The 24,920-nt window shown below is 43.1% G+C and overlaps 1 protein-coding gene across 1 annotated transcript in view; it reads right to left on the bottom strand.

Moving 5' to 3' along the window:
* Nucleotides 1-14,416, bottom strand: part of LOC311245280 (E3 ubiquitin-protein ligase TRIM47-like) — a gene marked incomplete at its 3' end in the record, with an annotated part of 55,929 nt that extends 41,513 nt beyond the window's left edge. The window contains exons 1-2 of the mRNA XM_084335116.1: nt 14,371-14,416; nt 12,124-12,751 (exon numbers count right to left, since the gene is read on the bottom strand). Coding sequence (XP_084191242.1) covers nt 12,124-12,735 — 612 coding nt within the window. The 5' untranslated portion in view covers nt 12,736-12,751; nt 14,371-14,416. The remainder of the gene's footprint in view (nt 1-12,123; nt 12,752-14,370) is intronic.
* Between the last annotated feature and the right edge of the window lie 10,504 nt (nt 14,417-24,920).

Raw genomic sequence — 24,920 nt, 5'->3', positions numbered from 1 at the left:
GAGAATGCTACTCCGTCTACAGAGCTACGACATCAGTACCTAATGTACAAAAAGAGCAAGTACATGTACCTGGCTGACACCCTCTCCAGAGCTCCAAACAAACATGTCACCCAGAGCCCTGCTGAAAACGGTGCTTATGAGGTTGTGTCGGTGAGTAAGGGGGCGAAACTAGAGCCCGCCAAGCGCCATTGGCGGTCAGTTTTTACGTTTGGCAACTGCCACTGAGAGGTCTGTCCGCCATGTGGCGGGCAATCAAATAGTCATGTGAAAACCGAAGATCATGATCCAATTCTTAGCGGAGTTCTCACTCGCTGTCTCAGCACAGGAGCACTGCTGCTCCTACCCCTTCCGCACCTGTTTCTGTATGTAAACAGAGGCTATTGCCTCGGACAGTCACCGTGACGTTAGTCTAGTCAGTGGGACCTTCGTGAGATAACGTTAGCTACCGTTACAAAATGACCCAGTCAACTATTCACTTAGTTTAATACATGAGGCATTGTGTAACGTTATCCAGCCGGCTAGCTACCGATAGCTCCCGACATCAACAAATGCTCCAGCAATAGTCCAGTGCATAATACCTCCGTTGGTTAGGTAGCTCACGTTAGCCCACGTTAGCTCACTAGTCACTACGAAATGTCCCAGTAAACTAAATAGTTCACTGAGGCGTTGTCCCAACGCCATCCAGCAGTAGCTACAGATAGCTCCTGACATCAATGTCATACAACATGCGTATTCGAGCCCCTAGCTTACATCGCATGAGGGCTGCTGAATAGGGTCCAGCTGCAGCGCAGGAGAATCATTGCATGCTGAATGTAGAGTTTAGGGTCCAGCTGCAGCGCCGGAGAATCCTTGCTGGAGCTGGAGGCCACTTGAGTATACACACAGACAGTGGAGCTGTATTGCAGACAGCGAGGTGGCGATGCCTCGCAGATAACAAGTATGATTATATAATATATATATTTTATTAAAAAAAAATTAAAAAGGTGGCTGGTACGAAATATGCTTGGCGGGTAGATTTTTCTCATCTACCCGCCACTGGCCGGTGAGTCAAAAAGTTAATTTCGTGCCCTGGGTGAGTTGCATCTTTACCGCTCACCTAGAATAACTCAGAAAGCACACAGCAGAGGATGAGATGTTACAGACCCTCAGCGTGGTCATTCAGAGAGGATGGCCCAACAGAGAAAGCCAGCTCCAGCCTGCTGTCGTTCCCTTCTTCCCTTACAGAGACGAACTCGCAGTGGAGGATGGAATCATCAATCATGAAAGGCCACAATACAGTCATCCCCCAGTCTCTGCACAGAGAGTACATCAACATCGTGCACAAAGGACACCCAGGTGTTGAAGCCACAAAGCGCAGAGCCAGAGGCATCATATTCTGGCCGGCAATGTCAACTGACATCGCTGAAGAGCTGCTCTCATGTGCAATGTGCAACAGCACCAAGTCCCACCAGCAAAATGAACCTCTGAAACTTCAATCAGTTCCAGACCTCCCATGGTCTACAGTTGCCACAGACATGTTTGAATGGCATGGTAAACACTACCAAGTGCTAGTAGATTCGTATTCTGGCTAGTACGAAATCGACCTTCTCCACAGCCTGACATCATTGGCTGTGATATCTAAGTTGAAAAGAAATTTTTCAGTCCACGGCTCACCGCACACCCTCTTCTCTGACAATGCTAGACAATACACCAGTCAGAGTTTCAAGGACTTTGCCAAACAATGGGATTTTGTACATACCACCAGCAGCCCAGAGTTCCCACAGTCTAATGGGCTCGCAGAGAGGGCGGTCAGAAGTGCCAAGCAACTGATGGAGAAATCTCATAGAGATGGAACCGATGTTTTTTTTCAATCTCCTGAACCTCAGGAACGTCCCCCGTGACTCAACACTAGGCTCCCCTGCTGAACGTCTGATGTCACGGCAGACACGCGCAGCCATTCCAGTGTGTAGCAAACTACTGGAACCAGCCCCCAAGGATGCCCGGCGAGTCAGCGCCCAGCTCCTCAACAGAAGGCTCACTCTGAAGCACCACTTCGACAAGTCAAGTCGCCCACTACCGCCTTTAACAGAGGGACAGGTGGACCGTATGCAGACCCCGAAAGGATACGACCGACTTGGGACTGTGAAGGAGAAGAGCAAAGAGCCGCGCTCCTACGTCATCCAGTCCAACGGGAAGACATACAGGAGGAATCGCCGTCACATCCTTCCTGTCACAGAACCACCACCACCACGGTTCCACGCAGAGGACCCAGACTCCCAGAACACCGGCTCCTCTACAGTGAACAATGCACCCTACACGCCACTATCACCAGGGCCAAACAACATGCAACACACACACTCTCCCCGGCCGACACACCCAGCACGCTTCCCAGCTGAGAACAGTAACACACAATATACAACGCGTGCAGGCCGCATCTGCAAGCCAAACCCCAAGTATATGCAGTAGATTGTATTGAATTATATATTTTTTTAAATGAGTAAAGAAAACTAATGTGTATAACATGGTTAATGTAGAATGCTATGCCAATGTGTCAATATTATTTGCACTAAGTTGTTCCACTTATGCACTTATGGTGATTCCAAGTTTTATGAATGCACTACTTCTCAAAGTGATATACTCGTCCACCTTTGTCTACAGATGGATAGTTTTAAGTTTGTCTAAGAGTATCTTCATTTAATTGTTTACTGGAAATTGTAGAATTCAAAGTAAAAGAAATGTTCTGTGATGTTAACATTCACCTAGTGATACAGTATTTTGTTATACGAGATTTGAGCTAAAGGGAAAGGATGTAGATCATTGGCTGAATGATTATCCAGTTTGACTATTGGCTACTACGGGCCACCGTACCGCGAGTGCGACTGCGTACAAACTGCCTCCCTACTATGAACCTGTTCTCACCGTCACGTCACAACTAGATGTTTCATAAACCTACGGTTTGATATACCCAAGTGTGTTCATTTACTCACACGCAACTGAGGTACATATTAACACAGTTTACACCTATTATATACATTTGATTTGGGAATAGTAGCGTGTCCAGGCAAGAAACGCCAACGCTTATAGTAGAATTCACGTATAACGCTATAAGTCAGCCTTTCGGGAATTACCCCAGACCACTCTGAAATTATACTTATGTATATTCACCACGGGATAACGCTTGAACGTATGCATGGAAAAAAATTCTCTTTTTTGCATCTTGGACGGAAGAAAGTCACTGTCAAATGACCATAGTATTGTCCCCATAGCTATAATATAGAATATAGATATAGCTCTACAAACAAGGTGACGCACTCCTATCTTTAAAGCGTGGCCTAGCTACAACGAACCCGTCTAATGCCTGGCGCTGAATGAGTTAATGCATTGCCAAAAGATCGGATCGGGAAAAATCGGTATGGGCAGATACTCAAAATCACATGATCAGGATCGGAAGCAAAAAAATGCTATCGGGACATTCCTAGTGAAAACACCCTAAAATTCAAGCTCAATTGTTCAATTTCAAGTCCAATGTGCTGGAGTACACAGCCAAAACCGTGAAAAAAAGAAAGTCTGATTGTATACTGATCCTAACATTTTGGATTTGGATGCGATATCCAATCCTGCATTTAAATCAATATTACAGTAAATGCTTAGGTTTTCTTTCAAAGTTCAAAGCAAAAAATCTGGATAGTTTCAGGATGACTGTAATCCCACGAGAGAGGTGGGTCTGGGATTGATAAAGCAAAATAACAGGCCTTCCCACTTCCGGTTGCTGCTGAACGGACGTGTTTTTGCGGACCTCCCAAACTTTCAAACTTTAGACTGTTTTCTTTCTACGTTTTTGTTTTCTTTCTTTACCATTTTTTAACCATTGATCTTAACTGATCACTGTGACTTTTGCTCTTATCGTTTATGCTGTTGGATTTATTGGTTTTATGTGACTTTTTACTGGACGTGACCTAAGCTATCGAAGCTTGTTGTTACCATAGCTACAGCTACACGCTACAGTACTCACAGTGTTTAACTCTCCCGAGGAAATGGCTCCGACGTCGGATGTCGCAGAAATACGAACGGAACTGAAGTCCATTGAGATGCTAGTAATGGATCTTCTCAAGCGTCAAACGGCACTCATGTCCAGGCTGGCTAGCATGGAGCAAGCGGACGCGGGCCGCTCCAGTAGTCCCTCCTGGGCGACAGTGGTGAGGGGCCGAAGGAAGCTCTCCCTTCCTCTCTACGATCCCGTTGATTCACCTCAACTATCCAACCGATTCAATCCTCTGTGTAATGATCCCGGCCTCCTGGGCTCTCCCTCGCTTCAGTCTCCTGCTGCTAGTGCTGTAGCCTTGCTCAATGACTTTCCGATAGGGATGCTCGATATTGGCTTTTTTACAGATACCGATATTCCGATATTGTCCAACTCTTAATTTCCGATACCGATATCAACCGATACTGATATATGCAGGGTTTCCCACCCCAAAAAACGGAATAATTTCAGGTAACTAATCATTTCACTGGATATATATATAACAAATATTGTTATTGTTTTTTTCTTTTTTTAAACCGATACCGATATTTTCCGATATCACATTTTACTGCCGATATCGGCCGATAATATCGGACATCCCTACTTTCCGATGCTAGCTACTAGCCAGGCTCCAAGCGAAGCTGCCAGGATGGCCCTCTCCAGCTCACGGCTCGGCCATGGAAGTAGAGCTGCGCCCCAGAGCAGAAAGCGCTCTGCCATATGTGCTCTCGCATCGCCAAACTCCCCAGGCTCGGGTGATGGGTCTGACTCCCCGAGGATGAAACGTCCTCGCCTGCGGTGCTCTGCAGCCCATGCCAGTACGGTCATTCAAACGGCGAGTGTTATCGATGGAAATGCCGCTGTGAACGAGCCCCTCCACACGGCGCTGCTGCCCGACAAACAGTCTACCTCCGCCAGCAATACAGACGCTACTCCCGTGGCTTTTCACCATAGAAACCTGGCCATCTACGACGGGGGATGCATCCATGAACAGCCAGAGATCCTACTCATCGGAGATTCCATCACCAGGTTTTTGCAAATACCACACGGCATTACATAGTTTTTCCGGTTTAAAGGTTACTGACTTACTAGAGTGTACTCCTGAAATCATCGACAGATATCCCTCCGCCCACACCGTTATCATTCATATCGGAGCAAATGACATAATGGCTAGACAATCCACTAAACTCCAATCTGACTTTGAATCACTCATACTCACTATTGAGAGCCTGGGCAAAATATGCATTGTGTCCGGCCCCATTCCATCCATAGGTCGTGGATCTGAACGATTTAGCCGTCTGTTCTGGTTGCACCAGTGGCTGCAGGCCTATTGTACTGCTACAGGACTTTGCTATATAACTTTGATCTGCTCTGGTCCAGGAAAGACCATTACAGACCCGATGGCATCCATCCAAACATATCGGGGGTAAATGTGCTAAAGCATAATGTCATACAATGTGTAGCATCACTGGCCTGACAACTAAGCCTATCTACAGTAGCTCTGTAGATTATATACAGAAGCAGCCTAAACTACAAAGAAACACGTTGAGTGTCATCCCGGTTCTGACCACCAGAAGACTAATCAATTACTCATTATCACGTCCCATATGTAAATCAAACCTCATCAATATCAGTGTTCAACCACAGACTGTCTCACGCCCCACTACAGAACCCGTACAGCTAAAACTAGCACTGTTCAAGGTTAGAGCGCTGAAACAAAAATAATTTCTGATAAATGAACTCATAGTAAAAAATGGTGTACATTGTATGTTTTTAGTATTTTAGTAATTTTCAGAACTCATATCGATCTGCATTACCAGGTATGATAGAATCATTCTTAATGGAGATCTAAACATTCATATCAACAAAAAGGATGACCCCAGGGGTTGCGAGTTTCTGAACCTACTGGACAGTTTTGGACTGATGCAACATGTTCACGAGGCCACCCACCAACATGGCAACACTCTGGACCTACTAATAACAACAGGGCTAAACATTGAGAATGTATCAGTAAAACAAATTCCAATTTCTGACCATTACTGTGTGTTCTACGGTACAAGTCTAATATTACATAAGACCAGAAGCGAATTCCTAGTTCACAGAAGGCTTCTGGACGCTAGAGCTGAAGCAAAATTCTCTAGTATGATGAAATCATATGACCAATGCAGTGAATCCTCCTTAAATCAGATGCACTTCCACAGCACCTTGTCAACAGTGTTAGATACTGTCGCCCCTCTGAAGGTTAAAAAGGTAAAAACTGATAGAATCTCTCCATGGTTAAATAAAACCAATGTTAAAGATAACAAGAGAAAATGTAGGATAGCCGAGCGAAAATGGAGGAAATTCAAACTCACAGCTCACTTTAATTTATACAAAGACGCCATGGGCGCATACAATAAAGGCAATACAACTTGCGAGAAAGTAATATTTTTCCAAAATGATCTCAGAAAATATGGGTAACTCCAGGGTACTTTTTTCCACCATCGACTGGCTCATTAACATGCCACCCCCCCATATACCGCAGCAATCAGCCACAAAATGTGAAGAGTTCGCAGTTTTCTTTAATGAAAAAATATCATTGATTAGAGCAAGCATTGCCTCTGATATAGATCTGGCTGTGAGTGGAAACCCACCTGAGATAACTATGGGGGAATTCACATGTATTACATTACCTGACCTCTGTAAGATTGTCTCGGAGTGTAATTCCGCCACCTCCTGCCTTGATCCTATACCAACAGCATTTCTCAAGCGGGTGTTCGATAGTGTCTCAAATCATGTCCTTGAAATCATAAATATGTCGCTTCAAACAGGCACTTTTCCAGATGCATTTAAAACGGCTGTAGTAAAACCACTACTAAAGAAAACAAACTTAGATGTAAACGAACTAAAAAGCTATAGGCCAATATCGAACCTTCCATTTATCAGCAAGATATTAGAAAAGATAGTCTCAGTACAAATAAACTCCTTTCTCAAAGATAATAACATCATGGAGGAATTACAATCAGGTTTCAGAACAAATCACAGCACTGAAACTGCCCTTACTAAAATAGTTAGCGATCTCAAGCTAAACTCCGATGCTGGCAAAGTCTCAATTCTTGTCCTATTGGACCTTAGTGCAGCGTTCGATACGATTGACCATAATATCCTGATCAGTCGTCTTGAAAGACTGGTTGGCTTTTCCGATCATGTACTAAATTGGCTCATAACATACATTAAGGGGAGAAGGTTCTATGTTAAGCTTGGAGACAATGTATCCGAGAAACATGACAGCAACTTTGGAGTTGCACAAGGAAGCTGCCTTGGTCCATTACTCTTCTCACTATAAATGCTGCCCCTCGGGGACATCATTCGAGACCACAATGTATGCTTCCATAGTTATGCTGATGATACACAACTATATATCTCCGCAGAACCAAATAACACTACAGCCATACAGTCCATTACAAACTGTCTGTTAGCAATAAACAAGTGGATGAACAATAACTTCCTAAAATTAAACGAAAACAAGACCGAAATCCTATTGATCGGCCCAAAAGCGAAAAGGGAAGTGCTGTGTGAAAACCTGGGGAGTCTGTCATCCTATGTAAAAACTGAGGTTACAAGCCTAGGTGTCATCTTGGACTCAGACCTGACCTTTAAGTCTCATATTAATAAGGCCATGAAAACGTCATTCTTCCACCTAAGAAACATAGCGAAAGTAAGACCTTTCGTAAATAAAAAGGATACAGAGACACTGATTCATGCTTTTGTCTCAAGCCGGCTTGACTATTGTAATGCACTGTTCACTGGTCTTCCCAAAGCAACCATTGGGAAGCTTCAGCTTATCCAAAACTCTGCAGCTCGATTACTAACTCATACAAAGAGAAGAGAACATATCACTCCAGTCCTAGCCACTCTGCACTGGCTTCCAATAACTCATAGAATTGATTTTAAGGTCCTTTTCCTGACATATAAAGCTCTTAATGAGCAAGGCCCAATATACATAGCAAATTCCCTAGTTAGTTATCTGCCCGCAAGAATGCTACGGTCATCCACTACAGGTTTACTAGACACACCCAGAAACCAAAAGAGGATAGGAAGTATGGCATTTGCCAACTATGCCCCAAAACTATGGAACACACTACCAACACACATCAGAAACGCCAGCTCCATACACATTTTTAAAGGAAAATTAAAAACGTACCTATACAGTCGAGCTTACAAATAGTGTACCATGCCTTAGGGAAAGCGAGTATCTTATTGAAATGTTTTTATTATTATGTTTATATTTTTTATGTATTGATCTTTTACTGAAATGTTATTTTACTGTACTTTGCCTATTGCCGTACTTTTATTAGTCTTATTAATGTGATGCTTTATTTTTACCCGGAGCTGCTAACTGTCTAACGTTATGAGAGCTAACGTTGCTACCTGCTGTACCCGGAGCTGCTGGCTAACTGACGTTATGAGAGCCAACGCTGCTACGTACTGTACAAGTGCATTGGTTTAGTGCATTTCCTACTTCCGGTTGCTACTGAACGGACATGTTTGTGCGGACCTGTTCTCCCAAACTGGTCAGCAAATGACTGTTTTCATTTTTACGTTATTATTATTATATATTTTTTTTAAACATTGATCTTAACTGATCACTGTGACTTTATTGCTTTTATCGTTATATATGCCTATGTTTGTGTACAGCAGTTTGAGCTACATGACATGAAAGGTGCTTTATAAATACTTACTTACTTACTTACATTTAACAGAAATGCACCGCAACAATTGTAAGGATAAAAAAACTTTAAAAAAACAAGTGATCTGTTATATTGACAAGGCTTAACCCGAGGTTCAATAAGATTCCTTTATTGACTCGTTCGTATATCTGCATCCATTCATGTCGCTCACGTCTGTCATGTTCAACTCGTGTGTGTGTCGCCTTCCTGGTGACGTCACAATAACAACGACAATCAAAGAGGTTCAACCCCGAACCTAATACATCACATGATCAAAAACAGATTTGTGTATGTGCATCTTATTTTTTCTTTCATTAGGATGCTATACATAATGCCATTTTGATTACTTGTATTATTCTGCCCTTGTATACTGTATGTATACTGCATTCAGTAGTAAATTATTAAAGTAAATCACAATGCAATGTAACGGAACGTAGGCCAAGTGCGTCCACATTTTTATAGGATTCTATCACATTTTCATAACAATAGCACCCTGCGCCGTTTTCATTGAGGTTTCTTACAAATTAACGATGCTTTATCTTGTCCTTTATATGCCGATTATCATTAGAATCTTAAATTGTACCATATGTCCCCCTTTAGACAACATATGTAATGCTACCAGCGCACTTTTGTTAAGATAATTAGTTGGCCATTCGCGGTCGCTATACCGAGGTTGCAGTAATAGTTTAACGCTGTTCAGATCACGTCGGAGAATATAGACCCATCCCAGTGACCTGCGACCTGTGCTAACGCTCTTGGGAAATGCAGTGTTGTAGTTCTCAACATTTTCAGCCTTTAATTTTAAACCAATGCTGCCATCTACTGACAACAAAAAAGTGTTGTCTAATCGTCACCTTGAGAGCTACTTCCGTATACAGCGCCGCCCCAAACCCATTCTAGAGATTCCCACTTTTTGCTGGGAGTGGGGCGTGGCCGTATTTGGTCCCAGACAATAAGAGTGGCTGCAATTGGTCACCGTGACGTGTAGTTCACTATACTTTATATTTTGAAAAACTCTCAAATGCAGTGCGATCCGTCTGATCCTGGATTGCATTAAAGGGGATTTTTCATTATCATTTTGGAAAAAAAACTCTTTAACCCATCTAAACTCTGCAGATAGTAGCCTAACACCGGTTCCTGACAGGCAGCGAGCGAGCGAACTGGAGATTAAATCGCGCGCGACACTGTCCTGATATGACGCGGCGCGTGTCCGAGTGTGTCTGTGTGTGTTTACCTGGAAGCACACGGGGGGGAAAGCAGCCTGCGATTCTTGACCAATAAAAAGTGTTTAGGGGCGGGACTCGGCCGCGTAATCGCTCAACTAGAGACACAGCGAGCGAATATCTGAGGGGTGGACGACATCGCTGCTCAGTTCGCTGTCGCTCGTGATTGCGAAAATGATTCAAATGTATTCGTTTCAATCAGACTATCCTGACCTACCGCGAGCGACAGCGAACTGAGCGGCGATGTCGCTCCCCCCTCAAATATTCGCTCGCTGTGTCTCTAGTCTAGTTGAGCGATTACGCGGCTGAGTCCCGCCCCTAAACACTTTTTATTGGTCGAGAATCGCAGGCTGCTTCCCCGTGTGCTTCCAGGGAACACACACACACAGGCTTGTTCAAGATGGATTTCGGTTTGCCTCGACTAGTAGACGAGAGTAGCCGAGTGAAGCCGGGGGAGGAGCAGGCATGCGTTGTTCTTGGGACGGGGTAGCACGGTGTGGGACCTCACTCGCTATTTGCATATCAATAGCTCCGGTCGTCAGGTGTGTTAAATACGTTCTCAGACACATTCACACCTAACCTTGTTGTGAAGACGTGTTACATTCCATTCGTAGAGGCAATTAGGCACTGTCTTTAGTCTGTGCCCAAGCGAGGGGACATTAAATGCGCATTCGCGGGAGCGCGCGCACGCGCCGGGAGCGCGCGTGCACGTGGTGCGTGTCACCCCAGATGATTTCAATAACGCACCACTGGGGAGGAGTTAAGAGGGCGGACACTGCCGATTTCACGAGAGCCTCTCGCCTAGTCTCGCGCGGCAGATACGCTTTCACGTCACCACACACACATTACACACCTGTCCAGCTCATTATAATGCGATGGCCGTGTGCAAAATTAGATCAGATTCAAATGTACAGCACACCATATACTGCTACAGTGGAATATACTATTCATATACCATAATGTATACCATCTTGTTGCGCGCTCCTGGCCGCACGCACACACAACACACTGCTGTATGTGTGTGTGTGTGTGTGTGTCTGACAGCTTGAAGTTTATCAAGTCAAGTCAAGTCAAGAGTTTTAATTGTCACGGCATACAGGTATACAATGAAATGCGGGTGGTCTTGCCCGCAACGATGTGCAATACAGTGGTACATATAATAGAATCAAAAGAAGAAACAACATTGTGCAGTAACAGATAGCAGGTAACATGGAGTGACATCTCGGTATCTGTACATAGTTATTTACAGCGCATGTGTGACATGCTAGTTAGCTTTGGTAGTGCAATACACTGTTCCTGTTATTCTAATTTAAAGTGTCCTTTCCTTTGGCCATAAGTGTGCGTGTGTGCGACATGAGTGTGTGCCCGCTCATGTTAAAGTGTTAAGTGGCTGCTCGTGTGTGAGCGTGCACAGTGTGCGTGTCGTGTGTGTGTTCATGTGTGCTTGTGTGTGGACAGTTCAATGTTCTGAGCACTCAATGTACATTGTTCATGGCTCTGATGGCCTGGGGGAAGAAGCTGAGCCTAAGCCGCTCTGTCCTAGTACTGTAGCTGGGATTTGCAGGCGTCTGCCTGACCTCAGCAGCTGAAACAGGCTGTTATTGGGGTGGTGAGGGTCTTTCATTATCCTGCAGGCTCTGGATTTGCACCTCTTGTTGTATAGAACCTGCAGGGGGGGTAGTGCAATACCCGTGGTACGCTCGGCTGAGCGCACCACTTTCTATCATACATGATGATATGATGATAAGTTGATAACGCATAACATAATAATGTTTTCAATAAAATCAAACGTCTCATAACTCCCTGGCTGTCACATGGCTGGTGACTGACAACTTTTCTGAGCCAATAGGCGCTTTGCGCGACCGTAGCAAGTCGCTTCCCAGCCGGGAGCAGCCGGCTGAGAGGTACTGTGGAGCCTCGCTCTGAATGCTGCGCGCGGCTCGCTCCCGCGGGAGTTCCGCGCCTCGCCTCGTCATATTTTCAGAGCAAATCGGACAACATTCTAACCGTCATGCAACGCGCTTGGCGAGGCCGTAGTAAAACCTGCGCAGATCTGCGTCCGCCTATCCCATCTCAGACACACTCGGACAAGCGCCGCGTGACCCGCGTCATATCAGGACAGTGTCGCGCGCGATTTCGTCTCCAGTTCGCTCGCTCGCTGCCTGTCAGGAACCGGTGTAACTATACCTACCCCTTTCTCGGTCTTTGCCTCAGCTGCCGAAATGATGTCGTGTCCTTTGTGTTGGTCTATAATACACAGAGGACAGATACAGGTCTGGTCGGTGCGACACCACATCTCCAGCGGCTTGCTGTGCTCGGGACAGATCCTCTCCTCCAGGTGCTCCACGGCCTCCACCACCTTGTGCCTCTTCCCCATGAGGAACTCCTCGTGTCGGTTGAAGTGAGTCACGCAGTAAGACGACAGACACTCCAGACATGACTTGTCGGCTTTGCGCTTCCTTCCGACGCACAGTGTGCATTTAACCTCCCCGGGACCAGCTTCTTCGAGAACGGAAGGAGTCGGTTCCACACCTGTCGTGTTGATGAGTTTCTCCACCATTTCAGCCAGTATGGGGTTCCTACGCACCACGGGCCTGGGGGTGAAGGTCTGCCTACACTGAGGGCAGCTGTAACTCCCCTTCTCCTCCTCCTCCTCGCGATCCCAGCAGTGTTTGATGCAGCCCATACAGTAGCTATGTCCACACGATATGGTGACGGGCTCCTTCATTAGAACCAGGCAGACGGGACAGGTGAATTGTCTCTGAGCCACGGAGACGCAGCAGGTCTCCTCCTCCTCCTCCATGGTTGCTTTGTGAGATCTGAGCGGTATGAGCGGAGGAGTATTATATAGACGAAGAGTTTCGTTTCCCAGGAAGTGTGTGGTCATGTGACACAAGAGTGCTGAGGGAGTGGCTTAAGGCGAGACACTGCAGGTGAATAGTCAAATATACTTTTTTTGTTGATTTTGAGATTTTGTTATATTTTGCTTCTATGAAACTAGTGACAATAAAACGTCAATAACACACATTTAGTTGTTTATTTTACAGCATTTTGCCTTATTGCATCCATAAATGTGCATATATTTAATGGGGAAGTGCCTCATTTGCATATATAAACATAAATTTCAGAAAACTTGCAATATATTTTTTCTTAGTTTATATGTACATAACAAATTGGGAAAGTTTCATAGTGATATCTATTCAAATATTTTTTGCCTATTAGGGGGTACTACACTGTACTACACTGTTTGTAGCCTGTGTGTAGTTCTGTTCAGTTCAATAACATCATTATTATTATTATTGAGTTATCAGACATGTGTTTAGGTTGTCTATTACTAATGGTTTGATTAGGTATTGTGTTTGTAAATATCTGTTTAAAAAAAAAAGTATGGCATTTTACAATACAGAACTTTGAATGCGTTTTCCCAAAAATTAGTTTTAAGAGTTTTTCCTCATACTCTGAGCCAGAAATCTCCACTTCAGTAGCACTCACATACACCAAAACTTCCAGTTCTATTCATATCTATGTTCTGAAGGTATTTACAGAAGGGTTTGTTGATATCGCATTCATACCCTGATTTATATCACATTTATTCCCAAAAACATGGCGAAATATGGAATTTTACCATAAAAATGGACTGAATGGAGTATTTTCTGATTTATGGAGTGATAAAAAGAGATATCCAAAATCCCCTCTGTAATAACCTTTGGCTCTAATATGTCAACAAAATGAAACTATCATTTTGAAAATGGCTTTATCCAATGTTCAGATTTCTGTCCTGGAATTATATGCAAATTAGTGCATATTTAAGTAGATTATGCCTAATTTGCATATTTAAACATACAATTTCAGAAAACTTGTAATACAAAAAAGTCTTGTCTTAATATAAGTAATCAACTGGGGAAGTTTCATTGTGATATCTATTAATTAACTTTTTTACCCTATTCACCTGCAGTGTCTCCCCTTAAGTGTTTCAAATTCAAGTTCAAGTTTTGTTTTATTTTGTCAGTTATCACATAACGTACATTACAGTGAAATGCTTTGTTCTGTACGAGCCCTGTGAGATTGTGCTTCATACAGTAAAAGGAAAAAAATAATAAAGGCCAAACACTATACAGACAGACTATACAATATGGAAGATGGAAGATGATAGGACACATACTGAGGCAAGACCACAACAACGACTGCAACATATCAATGACTTGGGCACCAGAAGGGAAAAGAAGAAAAGGAAGGCACGAAGTGGATAGGTAACAGGTAATACAATATACAAACTAAAGTACAAAGTGCAAAAATGCAAGAATGAGGAAATCAAACTAGGCATCGGTGGGCTACTGTCCCTCCCCTCTCCAGCTCCATTCAATTCAATGACATGTAGAGGTTTTGGCCGAATGTGGCTATAATTTTCTACATAGATATCGAGGTAAGTATACTGTACCTATGTGTCCATTAGAATTAGCGGTGGAAGGCATTGTCCATTTGTTTGAGACTTGTCCATCGATCTCACAGTGGTTATAGCGATGTTGTGTACAAGTCTCGCCCACTTCAGCACGCGCACACACACACACACACACACACACACACACACACACACACACACACACACACACACACACACACACACACACACACACACACACACACACACAAAGAGTTTCGTTTCTCAGGAAGTGTGTGGTCATGTAACACAAGAGTGCTGAGAGGGAGTGGCTAAAGGGTTTCAAGTTCAAGTTGTTTTATTTAGTCAGTTATCACATAATGTCGGGGAGAACGGGGGACGTTGTCACACGGGTTGTCACATTCATTATATTTCACCACCAGAGGGTCCTGTCTCCCATATCTTGGTATTTAAATGTCCAGAATTGGGGTCAGAGTTCACCTACATTGTCATCTTTGGAGTGAAACAGCTGAACTTGAGGTGAGTGGACTTTTTGTGTTTTTCATGTCCATTTGTAAATATTCCGCTCCTCAGTATTTTTCTTCTATAGACTTTTACACAATTGGTTTATAATGAAACAATTATTACCCTTAAAAAGTGTGAATGGATAGGTCTAGTTTAGATTGTTCTTAGCTAGCTAACTAATTGTTAGATGGCTGTTAGCCTTGATGCTATCAAGACATTCCAGTTGGGGTTGGTTGTCACATTTTCTTTGGGGTTGGTTGTCACATGTTGTGTAGGCTATTATTGTTAGGCCGATTTATTGTGTTCTTATTTTGTTATATAGGATGGCCTAAATATGTGTTTCCTGTTTATGTTCATGTTAAGATGCATTAAGTTATGTAGGCCTATTTGTCAACTTGTCAATGCAATTAAACTTTCAAATTTAGTTTACCTTCTTGTCTTCTTTTTAAGATTTTTCCCATTAAAACACATGGTGACAACCAACCCCATAGTGTGTGACAACCATCCCCATGGTGGGGTTGGTTGTCAGTGATTAACTCTTTGTTACAATACGTTGGAAAATGAGAGGAATACACATTTCAAGCTTCAATTTAATGTAGGAATGACTATTGAAAGATGTTTTGATGATGAGCAATTCACACTAGAGTAAAAAATGTGACAACTATCCCCGTTCTCCCCTACATTACAGTGAAATGCTTTGTTCTGTACGAGCCCCGTAAGATTGTGCTTCATACAGTAAAAAGTAAAAATAATAAAGACCAAACACTATACAGACTATACAATATACAAACTAAAGTACAAAGTTGTTAGAATCTGGTGTAGTGTAGAGCGTGGGAGAGTGTGGATCCAAGCGCGCAACAGAGACGAGCAGAGAGAGGGAGTGAGGATAAATAATGCTTTTACTAGCAAGGCAAAAACAAAGGTGCACGACACTAAACTGAGGAAGCTATAACAAACGAGAAACAAAACATAGCTTGGCTGGAAAAGGTGCACAGTGCAAAACGCTACACAGCGAGTAAACAGGCGATACAGGATAGAGGGAGCTTCACGAGAAACGGGTTTCTATTCCGCGAACGGCAGGAACAGCACACGACAGGGTACAGGAGCTTCACAAATGGTGAACGGAGTAGCATGAGAGGATAACGGGGAACAGGGTAGACATGGAGCTTCACGCAGACAAGGTAGACAGTACACGGGGTGAACAGAACATTGACGCAACCAGGAAGTCAGGAAGACGCAGGCAGATATACAGATACTAATTACAATAGTCAGTGGCATTATGCTGTACGATTTTAAGGTTGAAAAGTAAGCAGAATTTTTATTGGGCTTAGGTCTGGGCAAACGTTCGGCTATCGTCACGTAACCCGGATCATCAACAGATTAATCTTAATTTTATTCATAGGACTTACCTAACTCCTATTCGATTGAACCGTATGGGGCTTAAACAAGACTCTCGATGTTCCTTATGTACAAACGGTGATGATGGTACATTTATGCATATGTATTGGGAATGTCCGCCTGTTAAGATATTTTGGGAAGAAATAACCACACTATTATCAGGATTTTTGTATTTGACAATACCTGTAATGCCTTCTGTATTGTTGCTGAATGATGTCTCTCAGTTATCACACTCTGTACACATAAAGAGGCTAATCTTGTCCGGTATTACGGCTGCCAAAAAGCTAATAGCATCATGCTGGATTCAACCTGATAAAATGTGCCGGAGGGTATGGATTCTTACATATCTTGATGTGATTTACCTGGAGATATCTACCGCACAAATTCTAGGTATTAATGAAGCCAGCATAGAAATCTGGTTAGGGGTGGTGGAGAGGATAAAACATTATATGAACTATTAATCCTTGGTATCAAACGGAATAATGGATGTATTCAAGGGGGTCCGGTGGGGGGGGGGAAGAACGAGTAAGAGCATGTATGTGTTTTATAGTGGATTTCTACTGTAAAGGTTTGTATGTCATGTCAAAAAAAAAAAAAACATTTGTTCAAAGAAAAGTAAGCAGAAAATGTCTCTTGTGTCTCCCCATTTTGTCTCTTGTGTCTCCCCACAATTTGATAATCATTGGTTTAGCCGGTGTGTGTGAGTGTGTTTGAGAGAGAGAGAATTTCCTGAGAGAAATTACACATTTAACCCTTTCACTGCCGCACTACCAAATGGTTAACCCCAGTGGTGCAGTGCTGGGCAACCGCGGTCAAACAGCGTTTGGGCTTCGAAGTGCGCGCATCCTATTATTATGCAAAGTCTAGGTGATAAGTGCCTAGACTTTGCATAATAATAGGATACCGTTTGGCCTCCGCCCATATTACGACTGCACCCCTGGTTAACCCTTTCACTGCCACACTACAGAAGGTTAACCCTTTACTATCACAGTACCGACGGTAACTGGGTTAAGTCAGAGAGAGCGAACGTGTGCGTCAGAGGCATGTTTCAGTTCATGTTCTAGGCCCTGCTTTACTGTACATTCGGCTTAATATAAGATAAGATATTTGCTCTTGAAACACACAACCAGAACCCCCTTAACACCTATGGTCCAGTGCATGTGCGAAAGGGGGTTCTGGTTGTGTGTTTTTGGGGGACAAGCATATAGATTTCCCCCCAATTTTTTTTATCCACTTTTTCTCCTTATTTTCAATTTTTCTCCCATCCCAATTTCGCCACGCCAATTCTCGCTTCAATTCTCCCCTCCCCTGTCTCGAACGTTGCTAGACTATGCCTCCCACTGGTTGGCTGCAGTGAGGACCAAGCCTTGCATCACGTGTCCCCTCCGGTACACGAGGAGGCAGCTGTCGCATCTTTTCACCTGAACAGCACAATCTCTCAGTGGCGAGGAGTAACGCGTGGGAGGCTCACGCTACCCCCGATACTTCCTGATTCTGCTGTACAGGCGCACCAACCGACCTGTAGGAGTCGCTGTCCACAACGTCCAATCCCCACCCACCGGCTTTCCCACCCTCTAACACTGCCAATTGTGTTAGTATGACGACCGGCCAAGCCGGTAGCAACGCAGAGAGCTGGGCTCGATACCAGCATCTCCTGCATTAGTGGCGAGCGCCTTGCCCACTGCACCACTCAGCCGCCCGATTTCCCCCCAATTTGTTGTGTGTGCGTGCGTGGGAGAAAAATGGAGAGGAACTTGACTCAAGTTTAGCAAATAGCTTGGCTATTTTTTCACCTGCCATGATGACATTGGCAGGTGAGGTGACATGTATTAGTGTGTCATAGCCCACTCCCTGATACATGATAATGACAGTGTTTCAAACCTACCAAAGTCGGCCCATGTCACCCCACTTCTCAGGGACCTGCACTGGCTCCCCATGGCCGCACGAATCCGCTTCAAGGCCCTCGACCTGGCAAATCGTGCGGTGAAGGGAACGGCTCCCGCCTACCTCCGGTCAATGGTCTCTAACTACACACTATCAAGACACCTACGCCATAGGCGGCGGGTGAGCTGAACATTAGGGTAGGCAATATCTCACAATTCTCACACAATATCTCGCAACATTTTTCCTTTTTTGTCAATACACACACCCACTAGGCTATGCGAGGCGAGCCCCACTCATTTAATATATATATGAAGGCATCCAATAATAGATTAACCATTGTCTTACCTTAATGCAGCAAAATGCAACGTTTCGTCTTGGCATCAATGATCTTTTCTGCTTTAACTTTGTCTGTGAGATCACTTTCAATGTGAAGCAGACTCTCCTGGCGCATTGTTGTTCTTAGCCAGTTTTGGATGTGATGTGCCTCATTGTACATACAGTAGCTCTAAAAAGTTTCCACGATTTGATGAACTCGGACTCTCATCATGTCCTCTTAGACTTAGAGCAAGCCCTTGTATGCCAAGATAAAGCAACATACAGCCTCCGGTGATCTGTAGTTATGCCCAGGGGCAGCCCGGTGCAGCTTCTAAACTACTTTGTTTATAAGCCTTGGAAAAATACTGTATTGTAGAAATCGTCGGAAAGGAGAAACGCACAATTTCTATCTTGCGACAACACAAAGCCGTGTGTCATTTATTATATTTTTAGCACAAGTGACAGCTGTCAGATCTATGCCGTGCTAGCCCCTGACAGCTCGTAGTAACCAAACATTTTATAAATGACATTCCACCAGCGCGTCTTCTCCAAGCCCAACCCCAAAACCAACCTCCTTAAAGCGACAGTGCCCCATCAATACATCAACACAATACAATTGTGAATTATGTCCATAGCACCCACTACAGTATATCCATGTAGCTTTTTGAAATTTGACTCAAAATAGCCGCTGGTGTTCGCTACAAAGCGATCGGCGGGCGGAAATTCGGAACGCAGATGTTTGCTTTACTGCGGGATCAGGATCATCATGTGAATGATGTGATTGGCTACATTATTTAACCTGAGCCTACGCGTGATTGGTTACTGACTGTATACGGCGACACCGATTGACACCTTCGTTGTTGACACCTCGGCCAGCGGGCTGCAGCACAAGACACACACAATAGCCAGCAGCCTGCGCACATATATTATATATAGGGATGCACCGAATGGGAAATTCTTGGCCGAAACCGATACCGAAAATAGGAAACAGTTGGCCGAATGCCGAATGCCGAAAATGATTAATAGAAATATATATATATAATGTTTTTTTTTTGTTCAGCTACCTGATTATGATAAAAGACATGATTATGGCAAAACTTAACTTAAATAATATTAATAATCACTTATGGGTCCATAAAACATTTATTCAGCACTTGTGAATGCATACAGTCTCTGACAAGAACAAGTTACAGGTTGAAAAAACCCTCAGCTCGGAACTAGGCAAAATCTGCATATGGCTCGCGGATAACAAACTATCATTACACATGGGCAAAACAGAGTCCATTCTCTTCGGTTCAAATAACAAACTCAGCAAGACCGACGACTTCTCAGTTACAGTGGGTGACAATATTGTCACAAGGAAAGATGAAATTACCTACCTGGGTTCCATCCTAGAGGCTAATCTCTCCTGTGACAAAATGGCATCCAGTGTAATAAAAAAAGTCAACCAACGAACTCGATTCTTGTACCGGATCTCCTCTCTGGTAAACAAGAATACCCTGAAGACTCTGGCAGGAGCACTCATTCAAGGGTACTACGACTATGCTTGCACCTCATGGTACCAAAGCACCTCAAAGGCGCTAAAAACAAAATTACAAACATCTCAAAACAAACTGGTCAGACTACTGCTTGACCTTACTCCTAGAACCCACCTCACCCCTGCCCACTTTGACAACCTAGGATGGCTTAGAGTAGACAACAGAGTACAGCAACTTGCAATGGGCCTGGTCTACAAGATACACTACACGACCAAGGTACCCATGTACATGTCAAAATACTTCCCAAAGGTCAGTGAATACCACGATCACAACACCAGAGGGAGCGCCACAAATCATGTTAAACCCAGATTCGGCTCAAATAAGGGACTAAACACGTTTCGCAATTATGCCACATCAATGTGGAACGCCCTACCCAAAGCTGTAAATGAATGTGGATCACTACCCACTTTCAAAACCACTCTCAAGGGACACCTACGGGAGACTGCAATTCAAAACTGGCCCCTGTAAATGTCCTAACCCAACCCCCTCAAATGTACAGTCATTTACCTAGTATGGTTTTGTCAATAGTCCAATGTACAATTTTGCTTGTTTGTACAGTGTCTCCCCCCCCCTCAATGTACAGTTTTGCTTGTTTATACAGTGTTTCTCCCCCCCCCAACCACCTCCAATGTAAATTACCCAGTATGGTTGACAATATCCCAATGTACCCAACCCCCCCCACACAACCCCACCCAACCTCCTCCAATGTACAGTTTCTACGTCAAATGTATATACACCCTTTTCTTGACTCCTTCTGTATCACAAACAGTACTGTATTTGCAAATCTGGTATGTCATAAATGTATAGATGTAGCAGTACTGAATATCTGTATGTCATGTATGTCATATATGTCCTGATTAATTGAAAATGGGGGACCCTGATGTAAACAAGACGAAAGTCTTTCTCTGGTCTGCATCCCCTTAACAATTGTGTGTATTGAGCTGTACTGTATTGTACCCATTCTGCAATCTGTTAATAAAGTTTTCAATCAATCAATCAAACTCTGACGTCACGAGACTGCCGACCATCTTCGTATAGGGGACAACAAATGGGTTTCTAGATCAAATATATGCGTTGAGTTCCGTTTTTATTACATCTTTTATCACATTCTTGTTCATTTCATAACCTTATATAAGACTTTCGATTTGGATTCTTGATTTTGTTATTAGTACAAAGCGTAACACAGCAGCTCTTTGGCATTGTGATGCACCGAAGAAAATTACCCTTGATTGTGTTTAATTTGCCGCTTTTCCGATCTGTTTTCTGCACTAAATGAAGCGTAAACAATGTACCAGGAGTGAATTTCCCCCCCAAGCCGTAGTTGGAGGAGGAGCCTTGCTAAGCTCCAGGCCATCAGGGAAAACCCCTCCCACCCACTATACACAGACTTGGCGAGGAGGAGCATGTTCAGTGCCAGGCTCACACTACCTAAATGCAGCACTGAACGGCACAGGAAGTCCTTCATTCCAACAGCCATCAGACTATACAATGCATCACTGTGCCTCACTGCATCACTGAGCACAGAGTGACAGTTACCATCTTCCTGGACTCTTACTTTTGAAACAGCACTGTACAATATTACACCTACTGTAGACCTCAGTATATTTTTACTGTACTTATTTACTGTATATTTTATTCCATTTCTATTCTATTTTATTCTACTCTTATCTTAGGCAATTTGATTTGTTTTGTTATTCTTATTCGTGACCTGTTCTGTCTAAATGTTTAAATGTTGAGTGATTTGCAATGTCAAATTTCCCTTGGGATAATAATTATAATAATTGTCACAATGAATTGGAAATGTTAAATGACAAAATTGAAGTTAACAAAATATCCTATTTTCTCATTTTAACTTCAGAACAAAAACAAAACAATGAAAAACAGCCCGTTATTGGTTTTATGATTTTGGATTCTAAATCAGATATGAAATGATGAATGATACACGAATACTACAGAAATACGTAAGTCCTTTATTATTTGACATGATCTTTATACCCATTGTACTTTTTCTGATGAATGTTTGTAAAGCTTATCTTAACATTATGTTTAATGTTGCAGCCTACTACTATACATTCTCCATTACTTAACGTAACATTTTTACCTATTTATAAGTGTTACCTGTTGGTCTGTGTGTCTCTCCCTGTGAAAATAGTTGTATTTCCCACATAAACCACTGAGGTGTAACCACTGACATCACAGGTGTTTCTGTGATTATGTTTTGTGCCTGGGTGAGGGGAGGGGCTTAATTGATCAGGTAAAAAGGAACACCTGCATTAGCCTCAGCTTTTGGTTTGTTGTCAGTAACATGGGTCTCCCAGTCCCTCCACTCTGCAGTAAACAGCCATCATTGATATAGAGTGTCTGGTCAGTAACATGGGTCTCCCAGTCCCTCCACTCTGCAGTAAACAGCCATCACTGATATAGAGTGTCTGGTCAGTAACATGGGTCTCCTAGTCCCTCCGCTCTGCAGTAAACAGCCATCATTGATATAGAGTGTCTGGTGGTCAGTAACATGGGTCTCCTAGTCCCTCCGCTCTGCAGTAAACAGCCATCACTGATATAGTGTCTAGTTCCAGAGGAGAGGAGACTAAAGACTGACCCTCTGCAGTGGGTGGTGGACCAACATGATGGGCTCTATCCAGTGCCGTCTGGGAGAAATGCGAGGCCCTGTGCGAGATTTTAACGCGAGGCCCCCCCTAAAGGTAAAAAAAAAAATCACCCTAACGCAGAATCAGGTCCAAGAGGAAGGAGACGACCGTGGAGATGACAAAGTTCACCAGTCCCATGATATTGTCCCCCCCGTTGGGATGAACTTGGGAGTCTGTTCCTAGTTTATCTGCCACACATTAGCACTCGATAACGTAGCTAACGCTAGCTAGGTTAGCTAACACTTAGCTGTCCCTGCCTTTAGCTAAGCTACTAGCTGACATGGCTAGCCTGACTGAACGTTCTAACACGCAACAACTTTCATCTTCAGTCCATCTGCCGAACGTCCTCTTCGTCTTGGCATAACCTAATCACTATACTTGGTATTGATAAGCTTATGGCACGCAGCGTTATTTCTTCTGCTCCGATGCTGCACATTTGGTTTTCAAAAGTAGGATGCTCTTGGCCAAGACATCCACTCGCTCCCGTGGATAGTGCCGAATAAACCCCGTACCTGTGCCCCCTCCCCTCGTGGATAATACCGGTCTTCTTCACATCTCTCTTTAACACACATGCTGGACTGAAAATGAATTGTTTGTTTTATGAAATGTTTTCTTATGATTTGAATTGAATCCAATACATGGACATTTTGATTTTGAATTGAGCATGACTCTTGAGTGGTTTTTGAATTTATGAAAAGGTAATTGATTATTACATTTTAGCAAACTGACCTATTATTTCGCTTGCTCAGTAGTCTAGGCCTACTATTAATTAAATAATTTGTCTACCTTTATGTGGTACAGTCTTATGCCGGAGCTATAGGCCTAATTAACCAATTAAAAAGGTAATTTGATTTGCATTGGCAGGGTTTGGCCCTGTCTGGCGCCCAACGGGAAAAATATTATAGGCACTATAAGTAGACACCGCTACATAAAACAAGCTGGTCTGCCTGAGTGACTGGTGGAAGAAGGAGAAATAGAGATTGGACTGATTGAGTCAAGCCATGTCACATAGTTCAAGTTCAATGCTTCTTTCTGTTTTGCTCCTGAGAGTGTGCTAGATACTGTACTGTTCTGTACTGGTAATATTATTTATTTGTGTTAACTTCTGAATAAAACAATTTATTAAACACAAGTACATCTTATTGAACATTATTTTGATATTTCATTACCAATTATCATAGCAAAACAGCTTTTTCAAACAGTCTGTAATGCATTTTGGAAACGGGAGATGGGCTCATGGTGTAATGGGCCACCTGGCCTGAGAAACGTAAGGAGGAAAGAAAAAGTAAGGACTTACTTCTGGTCATTATTTGGGTAGAACACACATATTTTGAATGCCTTCGGCAGACTTTTATTTTATTTTTTAGCAATTTTAATCTAGATTAATCTAGATTAATTCCAGGATTGCAGGTAGATTAATCTATATTAAAAAAAAATCTATGCCCAGCTCTAATATAAACACAACAAAACAAGACGAGACAGAAAAAGGACAAAACAAGACGAGACAGAAAAAGGACTAAACAAGAGTCAGAAAAAGGTCAAAACAAGATGAGACTGAAAAAGGACTGAACAAGATGAGACAGAAAAAGGACTAAACAAGATGAGACAGAAAAAGGACTAAACAAGATGAGACAGAAAAAGGACTAAACAAGACGAGTCAGAAAAAGGACTGAACAAAATTAGTCAGAAAAGGGACTAAACAAGATGAGACTGAAAAAGGACTAAACAAGATGAGACAGAAAAAGGACTAAACAAGATGAGACAGAAAAAGGACTAAACAAGATGAGACTGAAAAAGGACAAAACAAGATGAGACTGAAAAAGGACAAAACAAGATGAGACTGAAAAAGGACTAAACAAGATGAGACAGAAAAAGGACTAAACAAGAAGAGTCAGAAAAAGGACAAAACAAGACGAGTCAGAAAAAGGACAAAACAAGAAGAGTCAGAAAAAGGACAAAACAAGACGAGACAGAAAAAGGATTAAACAAGATGAGACAGAAAAAGGACTAAACAAGATGAGACTGAAAAAGGACTAAACAAGATGAGACAGAAAAAGGACTAAACAAGACGAGACAGAAAAAGGACTAAACAAGATGAGACAGAAAAAGGACTAAACAAGATGAGACAGAAAAAGGACTAAACAAGACGAGTCAGAAAAAGGACTAAACAAGACTAGTCAGAAAAAGAACAAAACAAGAAGAGTCAGAAAAAGGACTAAACAAGGCGGCTGGGTGGCGCAGTGGGCAAGGTGCTCGCCACCAACGCAGGAGATACTGGTATCGAGCCCAGCTCTTTGCGTTG

The sequence above is a fragment of the Notolepis coatsorum genome (assembly GCF_963971535.1).
Source record: "Notolepis coatsorum genome assembly, chromosome: 18".
Classification (NCBI taxonomy): domain Eukaryota; kingdom Metazoa; phylum Chordata; class Actinopteri; order Aulopiformes; family Paralepididae; genus Notolepis; species Notolepis coatsorum.
Note: the sequence above shows the minus strand (reverse complement) of the source record. Positions and strands in the feature narration are given on the sequence as shown.